Source organism: Zootoca vivipara, chromosome W, assembly GCF_963506605.1.
Source record: "Zootoca vivipara chromosome W, rZooViv1.1, whole genome shotgun sequence".
In the NCBI taxonomy this organism is placed as follows: domain Eukaryota; kingdom Metazoa; phylum Chordata; class Lepidosauria; order Squamata; family Lacertidae; genus Zootoca; species Zootoca vivipara.
In genome coordinates this window covers 2,467,120-2,480,048 of record NC_083293.1, presented here as the reverse complement: position 1 = coordinate 2,480,048, position 12,929 = coordinate 2,467,120, and the positions used below count along the sequence as shown (strand labels likewise).

The following is a 12,929-nucleotide window of genomic DNA, read 5'->3' as shown; positions in this document are numbered from 1 at the left end:
GGCTTTGTCTCCAGGCTCGGGAGAAACCAAAGTTATTTCTGCTTTAAAATAACAGGAGCAAAGGAACAGCTAAGCTCCTTTCATTCCGAGCCCCTTACATTATTTTACTGGACAAAGTTTGTGTTGGCTACAAAACAGGCCCATTCACAGGACCTAAGAGGAGGAATTTAGGTAAGAATGAAGCCAGGATTGTGCCATATATAAAGGCTCCTTTTGCGAAGGCCATTAAGAAATTGCAAATCACGAGCCTGGCTGAATGGTGACATTAAAATTAGCCTTGCTAATTTTCAGTCATTCGGGCCCATTGGGCTGAGCTTACAAGTCCACCCCAGGAGATGTTCCCATAATTGCAGTCTCAATATCTGTTTCAGTTAAGGTGAGTCTGCTTTAAAAAAGGGAGAGAGAGTTAAGTTGGGGAGAGGCGGGCATCCTGACCAAGTTTTAAAAGTCAGATGTGGTATGACCAAGCAGGTAATCAATTGATTTAGGGATAATAAAGGCTTTGAGACAACCATGGGTCATACTTTTTGCTACTCAAAAATACATGGGAGATTTTAAAAGCACAACATCAGGCGATACCAATGAGACGGAAACATGGAAGGTGCCTAAAGAAGCCAGGGTGGCTATCTAAATAACTTTTAACTGAGTTAAGATTTAAAAGGGATATGTACAAAAAATGGAAAAGGGGGGAAATCACCAGAGAGGAATTCAAACATATAGCCAGCACGTGTAGAGACAGAGTCAGAAAAGCTAAAGCACAGGCTTGCTAGAGAGGTTAAAAGCAACAAAAAGGGCTTTTATGGGGATGTCCGTAGCAAAAGGAAGAACAAGGAAACAGTGGGGTCACTTAGAGGAGAAGATGGTGAAATGCAAACAGGGGACAGAGAAAGGGAAGAACTCCTCAATGCCTTCTTTGCCTCAGTCTTCTCCAAAAAAAGAAAACAATGCCAGACCTGAAGAATATGGAGCAGATGGTTCAGCAGGGGAAACACAGCCCAGAATAAGTAAGGAGGTAGTACAATAATACTTGGCTAGTTTAGATGTATTCAAATCTCCAGGCACAGATGAACTACATCCAAGAGTATTAAAAGAACTGGCAGAGGTGATTTCAGAACCACTGGCAAGAATATTTGAAAATACCTGGAGAACAGGCGAAGTTCCAACAGACTGGAGGAGGGCAAATGTTGTCCCTATTTTCAAAAAGGGGGAAAGAGAGGACCCAAACAATTACCGCCCAGTCAGCCTGACATCAATACCAGGAAAGATTCTAGAGCAGATCATTAAGCAAACAGTCTGTGAGCACCTAGAAAGAAACTCTGTGATCACTAAAAGCCAGCATGGGTTTCTGAAAAATAAGTCATGTCAGACTAATCTGATCTCATTTTTTGACAGAATTACAAGCCTGGTAGATGAAGGGAACGCTTTGGATGTAGCCTATCTTGATTTCAGCAAGGCCTTTGACAAGGTGCCCCATGATATTCTTGTAAAGAAGCTGGTAAAATGCGGGCTAGACAATGCTACCATTCAGTGGATTTGTAACTGGCTGACTCACCAAACCCAAAGGGTGCTCATCAGTGGCCCCTCTTCATCCTGGAGATAATTGACTAGTGGGGTGCCACAGGGTTCTGTCTTGGGCCCAGTCTTATTCAACATCTTTATCAATGACTTGGATTGAGGGCATCCAGAGCAAGTTTGGAGATGACACCAAATTGGGAGGGGTGGCTAATACCCCAGAGGACAGAATCACACTTCAAAATGACCTTAACAGATTAGACAACTGGGTCAAAGCAAACAAGATGAATTTTAACAAGGAGAAATGTAAAGTACTACACTTGGGCAAAAAAAAATGAAAGGCACAAATACAGGATGGGTGACACCTGGCTTGAGAGCTTTGTTGTTTAGTCGTTTAGTCGTGTCCGACTCTTTGTGACCCCATGGACCATAGCACGCCAGGCACTCCTGTCTTGCACTGCCTCCCGCAGTTTGGTCAAACTCATGTTCGTAGCTTCGAGAACACTGTCCAACCATCTTGTCCTCTGACGTCCCCTTCTCCTAGTGCCCTCAATCTTTCCCAACATCAGGGTCTTTTCCAAGGATTCTTCTCTTCTCATGAGGTGGCCAAAGTATTGGAGCCTCAGCTTCACGATCTGTCCTTCCAGGGAGCACTCAGGGCTGATTTCCTTAAGAATGGATAGGTTTGATCTTCTTGCAGTCCATGGGACTCTCAAGAGTCTCCTCCAGCACCACAATTCAAAAGCATCAATTCTTTGGCGATCAGCCTTCTTTATGGTCCAGCTCTCACTTCCATACATCACTACTGGGAAAACCATAGCTTTAACTATACGGACCTTTGTCGGCAAGGTGATGTCTCTGCTTTTTAAGATGCTGTCTAGGTTTGTCATTGCTTTTCTCCCAAGAAGCAGGCGTCTTTTAATTTCGTGACTGCTGTCACCATCTGCAGTGATCAAGGAGCCCAAGAAGGTGAAATCTCTCACTGCCTCCATTTCTTCCCCTTCTATTTGCCAGGAGGTGATGGGACCAGTGGCCATGATCTTGGTTTTTTTGATGTTGAGCTTCAGACCATATTTTGCGCTCTCCTCTTTCACCCTCATTAAAAGGTTCTTTAATTCCTCCTCGCTTTCTGCCATCAAGGTTGTGTCATCTGCATATCTGAGGTTGTTGATATTTCTTCCAGCAATCTTAATTCCGGCTAGGGATTCATCTAGTCCAGCCTTTCGCATGATGAATTCTGCATATAAGTTAAATAAGCAGGGAGACAATATACAACCTTGTCGTACTCCTTTCCCAATTTTGAACCAATCAGTTGTTCCATATCCAGTTCTAACTGTAGCTTCTTGTCCCACATAGAGATTTCTCAGGAGACAGATGAGGTGATCAGGCACTCCCATTTCTTTAAGAACTTGCCATAGTTTGCTGTGGTCGACACAGTCAAAGGCTTTTGCATAGTCAATGAAGCAGAAGTAGACGTTTTTCTGGAACTCTCTAGCTTTCTCCATAATCCAGCGCATGTTTGCTATTTGGTCTCTGGTTCCTCTGCCCTTTCGAAATCCAGCTTGCACTTCTGGGAGTTCTCGGTCCACATACTGCTTAAGCCTGCCTTGTAAAATTTTAAGCATAACCTTGCTAGCGTGTGAAATGAGCGCAATTGTGCGGTAGTTGGAGCATTCTTTGGCACTGCCCTTTTTTGGAATTGGGATGTAGACTGATCTTCTCCAATCCTCTGGCCATTGCTGAGTTTTCCAAACTTGCTGGCATATTGGGTGTAGCACCTTAACAGTATCATCTTTTAAAATTTTAAATAGTTCAGCTGGAATATCATCACTTCCACTGGCCTTGTTATTAGCAGTGCTTTCTAAGGCCCATTTGACTTCACTCTCCAAGATGTCTGGCTCAAGGTCAGCAACCACACTACCTGGGGTGTACAAGACCTCCATATCTTTCTGGTATAATTCCTCTGTGTATTCTTGCCACCTCTTCTTGATGTCTTCTGCTTCTGTTAGGTCCTTACCACTTTTGTCCTTGATTATGGTAATCTTTGTACGAAATGTTCCTTTCATGTCTCCAATTTTTTGAACAGATCTCTGGTTTTCCCCATTCTATTGTTTTCCTCTATTTCTTTGCATTGCTCATTTAAGAAGACCCTCTTGTCTCTCCTTGCTGTTTTTTGGAAATCTGCATTCAGTTTCCTGTATCTTTCCCTTTCTCCCTTGCATTTTGCTTGCCTCCTCTCCTCCGCTATTTGTAAGGCCTCGTTGGACAGCCATTTTGCTTTCTTGCATTTCCTTTTCCTTGGGATGGTTTTGGCTTGAGAGCAGTACATGTGAAAAGGACCTAGGAGTCTTGGTAGACCACAGACTTGACATGAGTCAGCAGTGTGATGCAGCAGCTAAAAAAGCCAATGCAATTCTGGGCTGCATCAATAGGAGTATAGCATCTAGATCAGGCATGTCAAACATGCGGCCCTCCAGATGTTTTGGACTACAATTCCCATCTTCCCCAACCACTGGTCCTGCTAGCTAGGGATCATGGGAGTTGTAGGCCAAAACATCTGGAGGGCCGCATGTTTGACATGCCTGATCTAGATCAAGGGAAGTAATAGTACCACTGTATTCTGCTCTGGTCAGACCTCACCTGGAGTACTGTGTCCAGTTCTGGGCACTACAGTTCAAGAAGGATACTGACAAGCTGGAACGTGTCCAGAGGAGGGCAACCAAAATGGTCAAAGGCCTGAAAACGATGCCTTATGAGGAACGGCTTAGGGAGCTGGGTATGTTTAGCCTGGAGAAGAGGAGGTTAAGGGGTGATATGTTAGCCATGTTCAAATATATAAAAGTAGGGCCGGCTCTAGGTATAGAGTAGACGGTAGGCGGGGAGCTGTGCAGCGAAGCCGCGCGGAAGCCATGCTGCGAGGGCGGGGGCGCCCGACCTGCTCGAGACTGCCCTGTTTAAAAGGATGTCATATAGAAGAGGGTGAAAGGTTGTTTTCTGCTGCCCCAGAGAAGCGGACACAGAGCAATGGATTCAAACTACAAGAAGGAAGATTCCACCTAAACATTAGGAAGAACTTCCTGTCAGTAAGAGCTGTTCGACAGTGGACTTTGTTGCCAAGGAGTGTGGTGTAATCTCCTTCTTTGGAGAGGCTTGACAGGCATATGTCAAGAATGCTTTGATGGTGTTTCCTGCTTGGCAGGGGGTTGGACTGGATGGCGCTTGTGGTCTCTTCCAACTCTATGATTCTATGATTCTATGATCTCAGAAGTCCACTCTGCACAAACTTGTGGCAGGGCTTTTAGTGTGGCTGCCCCTATTCCCTCTTGAGACGCAGCTTCTCTGGAAACAACTGAAGATGCTTTTGTTCCAACAGGCTTTTCCCAGCTGGATGGGTTTAATGTGCATCAATTTAAGCATGAGATTTAGCTATGATTCCTGCATTGCAGGTGTTGTGTATTGAGTCAAAGGATTTTATATATGTATTACTATTGCGTGTATTTGCATTAGGGTAAAGTAACTGCCTTTTGGTTCCAGAAGGTACAGCTACTATTGGTTAATTTAAGCTGCTGTATTTGGATCCTCTGTCTTATTGGTTCCCTCCAAAAGGCAGCACTGTGATTGCCTGATATTGTTCCCTCCAAAATGTCTCCCTTTCTAGCTAGTCCCCCGTCCCTATAAATGTAGCTTTCCTCTCCTCAGAGCTCAGTCTTGTTTGCTTTAATAAAGAAGTGTTACTAGAGAACTGTCTCCAGCATATTATGTCAAGAGAGCTGAAATCACGAACCCCACGTCACAACAGCAGGGGATTGGACTAAATGACCATTTGGATCTCTTCCAACACTTATGATTCTATGTCTTTGTCTCTAACATACTCTTGCTGCTGCTGCTGCTGCTGCTGCTGGGGTCTGATCCTGGCATCTTCTGCACACAAATGACTTGACATGAGTCAGCAGTGTGATGCAGCAGCTAAAAAAGCCAATGCAATTCTGGGCTGCATCAATAGGAGTATAGCATCTAGATCAAGGGAAGTAATAGTACCACTATATTCTGCTCTGGTCAGACCTCACCTGGAGTACTGTGTCCAGTTCTGGGCACCACAGTTCAAGAAGGATACTGAAAAACTGGAACGTGTCCAGAGGAGGGCAACCAAAATGGTCAAAGGCCTGAAAACGATGCCTTATGAGGAACGGCTTAGGGAGCTGGGTATGTTTAGCCTGGAGAAGAGAAGGTTAAGGGGTGATATGATAGCCATGTTCAAATATATGAAAGGATGTCATATGGAGGAGGGAGAAAGATTGTTTTCTGCTGCTCCAGAGAAGCGGACACGGAGCAATGGATTCAAACTACAAGAAAGAAGATTCCACCTAAACATTAGGAAGAACTTCCTGACAGTAAGAGCTGTTCGGCAGTGGAATTTGCTACCAAGGAGTGTGGTGGAGTTCTCCTTCTTTGGAGGTCTTTAAGCAGAGGCTTGACAGCCATATGTCAAGAATGCTTTGATGGTGTTTCCTGCTTGGCAGGGGGTCGGACTGGATGGCCCTTGTGGTCTCTTCCAACTCTATGATTCTATGATTAGTTTGCTGGGCCAAAGTCCATTCTGACCTTTCAGGATTAATTTTAGAACGTTCCTGTTTACCCAGGTGCCGGGCGACTTAACGATACTTGAAATTAGCAGCTGTGGGGGTAGGTGCTTGCTCTTAAATGTGTTTAGAAGTTATGGGTATTTTTAGATTTTTCTTAATTGTTTCAAAATAGTTTATTTTTTTTGTTTTGTTTTGTTTTTTGTTTTGTTTTTTGGGAAAAAGAAATATTGTTTTAACTTTTTGTTGTTTGCCATCCTGGGCCCTTTTGGGAGGAATCATGGGGTAGAAGTCAAATAAATAAATGAACAGACTACCTGGACAATTTAAAGGTGAGTGTTATGTACTGAGCTGAATCCTAGAACAATAGGATCTAAAATGCAGCAGTCTGTTTGGTTCGCAGGAGCCACCCAATCCAGCTGGAAGTGAATCAGCAATCTGATTGGCCTGCAGGAGCAGCCAATCAGGCTGCTGGCAGAAGTGAATCTGCAACCTGATTGGCCCACAGGTGCAGCTCTGAAGTAGCCAATCACGCAAGGCCCATTGTGTAAATAATGAATATAAGCAGACGTATTGGGGAAAGAGCCATTCTTCTTCCCCTCTTCTCCTCTTGCTACTACAAGCTGAATAAAGAGCATGAAATTCCTGACAGTAAGAGCTGTTGGGCAGTGGAATTTGCTACCAAGGAGTGTGGTGGAGTCTCCTTCTTTGGAGGTCTTTAAGCAGAGGCTTGACAGGCATATGTCAAGAATGCTTTGATGGTGTTTCCTGCTTGGCAGGGGGTTGGACTGGATGGCCCTCGTGGTCTCTTCCAACTCTATGATTCTAGGATTCTATGATTACCAGCAACTGGCATTCAGAGCGCATGCTGTCTCCAACAGGGGAGGTAAACCTCACCATCCTGTCCATGTTTTCTCCATGACACTAAATGGCCGCTTGTGTATTGGAATCCATGGCAGCTCCAGGAACGACTGGGCAAACGCAAGGGGAGAAGTCTGCATGCCTTCCTGGGTTACCACTGTTCTAGCTATCTTTGCTCCTATGCCTTTAATGCCCCATGGTGCTGATGAGCACTCTTTCTCTGTCTCTGTCCCTCTCTGGGTGAGAAGCAGCTTTTTTTCATTTTCTCACAATCCACTGCATTTAAAAGTGAACACCCCTTTTAAATTGGAGTGGGGAGGGGTAGAAACCACAAATTCTCTGGGTGCCACGACACTTGCCCACGATGCGACTCAACATGCAGGATAATTGCAAACTGGCACCCAGCAGCTTTGTTTCTACCTGGAGACCCTGCCATGCAGCAGGATTCTAAGAAGATGTAGAAAAGAACTGGGTACTGCCAGGGCCAGATTATGCCCTTTAGAAGCCCTATCAGGGGTCAGCAAACTTTTTCAGCAGGGGGACGGTCCATTGTCCCTCAAACCTTGTGGGGGGCTGGACTATATTTTGGAAAAAAATATTAACAAATTCCTATGCCCCACAAATAACACAGAGATGCATTTTAAATATCTGTATCTGAAGTATCTGAAGAAGTGTGCATGCACACGAAAGCTCATACCAAAATATAAACTTAGTTGGTCTTTAAGGTGCTACTGAAGGAATTTTTTTAAATAAAAGAACACATTCTACTCATGTAAAAACATGCTGATTCCCGGACTGTCTGCGAGCCGGATTTAGAAGGCGTTTGGGCCACATCCGGCCCCTGGGCCTTAGTTTGGGGACCCTGCCCTAAGCACGGAACAGATTGTGGTGGGTTCTACATGCAATTCAAAATAAGAGCACTGCACTGAAAAATAAAATTTTGCTTTTGAAAAGGCACAGAATTTACATGTATGCTGAAATAGAAATGCATGTGTGTTGTGTGTAACATGAAGCATGGTTAACAGGGCAGTCTCGAGCGGAGATCGCTCCGGCGCCCCCGCCCTTACAGGGCACAGCATGGTTTCCACCCTGGGGCACCGCACCACTGGGGGTCTACCTAGAGCCGGCCCTGATGGTTAAACTATGGAACTCCCTCTCACAGGAGGCAGTGGTTGCCACTAACCTAAATGACTTTTTTAAAGGATTAGACAGATTCATGGAGGAGAGGACTATCAACAGCAGAATACAGTGGTACTATTACTTCTCTTGATCTAGATGCTATACTCCTATTGATGCAGCCCAGAATTGCATTGGCTTTTTTATGTCAAGTTTGTGGTCTACCAAGACTCCTAGATCCTTTTCACATGTACTGCTCTCAAGCCAGGTGTCTCCCATCCTGTATTTGTGCCTTTCATTTATTTATTTTTGCCCAAATGTAGTACTTTACATTTCTCCTTGTTAAAATTCATCTTGTTTGCTTTGGCCCAGTTGTCTAATCTGTTAAGGTCATTTTGAAGTGTGATCCTGTCCTCTGGGGTATTAGCCACCGCTCCCAATTTGGTGTCGTCTGCAAACTTGCTCAGGATGCCCTCAAGCCCATCATCCAAGTCATTGATAAAGATGTTGAATAAGACTGGGCCCAAGACAGAACCCTGTGGCACCCCACTAGTCACTACTCTCCAGGATGAGGAGGAGCCATTGATGAGCACCCTTTGGGTTCGGTCAGTAAGCCAGTTACAAATCCACTGAATGGTAGCATTGTCTAGCCCACATTTTACCAGCTTCTTTACAAGAATATCATGGGGCACCTTGTCAAAGGCCTTGCTGAAATCAAGATAGGCTACATCCACAGCGTTCCCTTCATCTACCAGGCTTGTAATTCTGTCAAAAAATGAGATCAGATTAGTCTGACATGACTTATTTTTCAGAAACCCATGCTGGCTTTTAGTGATCACAGAGTTTCTTTCTAGGTGCTCACAGACTGTTTGCTTAATGATCTGCTCTAGAATCTTTCCTGGTACTGTATTGATGTCAGGCTGACATCAATCAGTGTTAGTAGGATACCCCCTGGCTTAGGCAGGGATAAGTAATAAAAAGAGAAGAGGAAAATGGGGAGTTTAAGGAAGTCCGGCTAAGTTTTTATTTTCCCTGTGGTGACTAATTCTTTTGAAGCATCAAATGCCAAGTTCTGTTTTGCTGGTGGCCTAAACATGTGCTCAGCCTGCCTGTTGGGCTGTCCAGAACTCGATGCTCTCCAGCAGCCAGGTATGAAGGGGGTGTGGTTCTTGGGCAGAGTCCATGGAAATGAGAGGAAATAAGAGGTCCATCTCATGCCTGCATCATCATCAGCATCATTAATAAAAATTAATATACCAACCATCACAGGGCTGTTTACAAAACACAAAATGCATTGCATAATGATGATGATAATAATAATAATAATAATAATAATAATAATAATAATAATAATTGTTGTGTATTAAAGTAATAGCACAGCCAAGTATGTACTGTAATATAGAGTTTATTGTAGTGTATTACAGAGTTTATTTGAATGTACACGTTCCAGCGGGAACGTCTATCATTTACTGGTTCAGGGTGCAGGCTCTTACCTGTTCTTTGAAGTAAAGAGATGTTGTACTCTCCTCCTCGCCTCCTGTTTCTTATTGGCACTGAGCTGAAATCACTGAAGACCCACTACCCTATAATAATAATTGTCAGAGATGCAGATGCGGCTACTCTAGAGTAACGACTCCTCACAGCATTGTCTTTTTAGGCTTTTATTACGTGCTGATTATTTACAGTGCTCGGACCGATCTATATACATGTTGTCAGTTAGGCGTCAGTACCTCCGAATGGAGGTTGGCGCGTTTTCTTCCAGCAAAGAAGTTTGGGAAGACCTAATCTCCTCCCACGACGTTTCTTGTGTAATTCCGGGGTCGGCGGGATCGGCCTTCCCCCCTTGCTCCCCCCTTCCTGTCCCACCTTGTGCATGGGCTCCGCTACCTTGCCGGAGCCTCGGTCACCACTTCCTGAGTCTCCGCTTGAGGCATAACCCTCCCCGCTTTACCCAGCGCTTGGCGATGAGCTGGTACTTAAGATGGGAGGGACCTCCCGGTATCCCCTGTCCCTCACATCCACCCCCCTCCCAGGCCCCCCTTCCCCCCTCCCTAGGGGCTCAGAGGGTGCCGGGGACGACTGGAAACCTAAGAAATCCGTGTTGTCAGAGCCAGTGGGTGTGAAGATCTCCCCCCAATCCGGAGAGCGTTCTCCTTCCCCCTGAGAAGACGGAAAGCCCAGAAAGAGGTGGATTCGCCCTGCCAGACTTGAGACTTTATTATGAAGCGTCTTGTATCTGTTGGATAAAAGAATGGATAACTCTAGAGAATACGGACTTGTTAGATTTGGAAGGTTTTAACAATAGATTTGGATGGCATGCATATTTATGTTATGACAAAAAGAAATCACATACCGGGTTTACGAATCATGTGATAAGAAGATCTCTATACGAGGTGTGGGAAAGAAATAAAAGGCTGTTAGAGACTAAAACACCCTGGTGGGTCTCACCAGCAGAGGTATTAACAGTTAAGAAAGTAAATATGGAGAAGAGGTGGGCCACGTATGAGGAAATCTTGACGAAAACTGAAAAAGGATGGAGTTTAAAACCTTTTGAGGACATTAAAGGAGTGTTAACAGGATGGATAGAATACCATCAAATAAATGATGTGCTTAAAGAAGATAGAAAAATAGGTTTTGAGGATAAAAGATCCAAATTTCAAATAGAAGTGCTAGAAGGCAAAACAAAGCTTTTGGCAAAGATGTATGATTTGTTGTTGGAGTGGTATACAAAAGATGAGTTGACAAAAGAAGTGATGATTAAATGGGCAAAAGATTTGGGGCATAATATTGAATATGATGCATGGTTGAAATTATGGAATCAAACTTTAAGATTTACAGCATGTACTGCCTTGAAAGAAAATGTATATAAGATGATGTACAGATGGTATTTAACTCCAGTTAAATTAGCTAAAATGTATAGAATGAGTGACAAAAGTTGCTGGAAATGTAAAGAGAAAGATGGTGAATTTTATCATATGTGGTGGACATGCGAAAAAGTTAAAAGATTTTGGGAAAGTTTATATAACGAATTGAAAAAGATGTTTAGATATACTTTTCCAAAAAAACCAGAAGCATTTTTGTTAGGAATAATGGGAGGAGAGATTAGAAAAGAAGATCAAACACTGTTTATGTATGCAACAACCGCGGCTAGGACTTTGTTAGCCCAAAAATGGAAATTACAGGAATTACCTACAATTGTGGAGTGGCAGACAAAAATGATGGACTATGCTGAACTTGCTAGATTGACATGCAAGATTCGTGACCAGGGGGAGACAAGGTTTCAAAAGGACTGGAGTAAATATGTGGACTATATGGAGAAAAACTGTAGATCGTTAAAAACTCTCGCAGGATTAAAATAAACCTTACGAATTGACCAATATGTCAAAAAAGGAACTGCAAAAAAGGGAATTAACAAGAAACCCGCATTAAGGGAGGGGGGGAAGTCATAGCTCGGCGGAGCAAGGTAAAAGATGTGAATATAAGATTTTGTATAAAAGATTGGTTTTGTTAATTTGTTGAATTTGGAAAATTGGAATAAAATGTATTTTTTTTTAAAAAAAAAAGAGAAGACGGAAAGCCCAAAAAGTCCGTGGCGTCAGAGCTGGTGGGGGTAAAAATCTGCTTCCAGTCTTCCCCTGACTCTGACGTTCCTGACTCCGGGTAAACCCACACCTCTTCCTCAGGTTCCTCAAACTCCGCTTCCCACCTCCATGGAGAGCTGCTCCCTGAGACCCCTTCCTCAGGCACCTCCCCCTCTCCTTCCCTGTCCATGTGCCAGGGCTTGGGCCTGTGGGGGAAGAGGGCGTGGAATTCTTCCACTAAGAATTCCTCCTGTATTTCCGTGGCCGGTACCCACTCGTTGTGGGACGGCGGAGTGTCTTCCCATGCCATGAGATACTCCAGCCCTCTCACACCTCTCCTGGAATCCAGAATCTCAGTGGCCACATTGAGTTGCTGGGTGCCTCCCCGTTCCTCCCCTCCCTCTGTGGGCTGGTTGCTGTCGGTGAACCTGGTGCTTTCCTTATAGGGCGACAGCAACGACCTGTGGAACACTGGGTGTACCCTCATGGATTCCGGCAACTCCAGCCTGAAAGCCACCGGATTGACCTGCTGCGTGACCTTAAAGGGACCCAGCCGTCTGGGTGCTAACTTCTTACACCTCCCCCTGGTTGGAAGCCCCTCTGAGGACAGCCACACCCTGATGACCTCCCCTGGTCTCCGATGGCGATCCGCCCCCTCCTTGTACGCTGCCTTAGCCCTTTCCAAGTGTTCTCTGAGTTGCTGGTGCACCGTCTCCAGATCGTCCGCCCAATCCTCAGCTGCGGGACCCTCCTCCTCCTCCTCCCATTCCCTCCCCGGGAACGATCTGAGATCCCGCCCATAGTTGGCCTTGAAAGGTGACACCCCTGTGGAGACATGCACTGCATTGTTGTAGGCGAACTCCGCCAGTGGCAGGCGATCTACCCAGTCCGTTTGTCGCTGGCTGACATAACATCTCAGGTACTGCTGAAGAATGGCGTTGGCCCGCTCCGCCTGTCCGTTTGTCTGCGGGTGTCTTGCCGTGGAGAGGCTGACCTCCACCTGCAGGAGGTTCATGAGCCTGCGCCAGAACTTGGAAACAAATTGGCGCCCCCTATCTGATATAACCCTTAAAGGCACTCCGTGCAGCCGAAAAACGTGGTCTACGAACAATTTGGCAGTCTCTTCCGCCGAGACCGCCCTTGCACAAGGTATGAAGTGGCACATTTTGGAGAAGAGGTCCACCACCACCAGCACTGCCGTCTTGCCCCTGGACGAAGGCAGGTCGGTGATGAAGTCCATGGAGAGGACCTCCCACGGCTTGTGGGGGGTGGGTAGGGG

At 45.2% G+C, this 12,929-nt stretch overlaps 1 protein-coding gene across 1 annotated transcript in view; it reads left to right on the top strand.

The window, feature by feature from the left end:
• The window catches only part of LOC132591463 (glypican-3-like), a 194,470-nt gene extending 182,017 nt beyond the window's left edge, over nucleotides 1-12,453 (top strand). The window contains exon 6 of the mRNA XM_060270087.1: nucleotides 12,097-12,453. Within this exon, the coding sequence (XP_060126070.1) occupies nucleotides 12,097-12,453 (357 nt within the window). The remainder of the gene's footprint in view (nucleotides 1-12,096) is intronic.
• The last annotated feature ends 476 nt before the right edge of the window (nucleotides 12,454-12,929 follow it).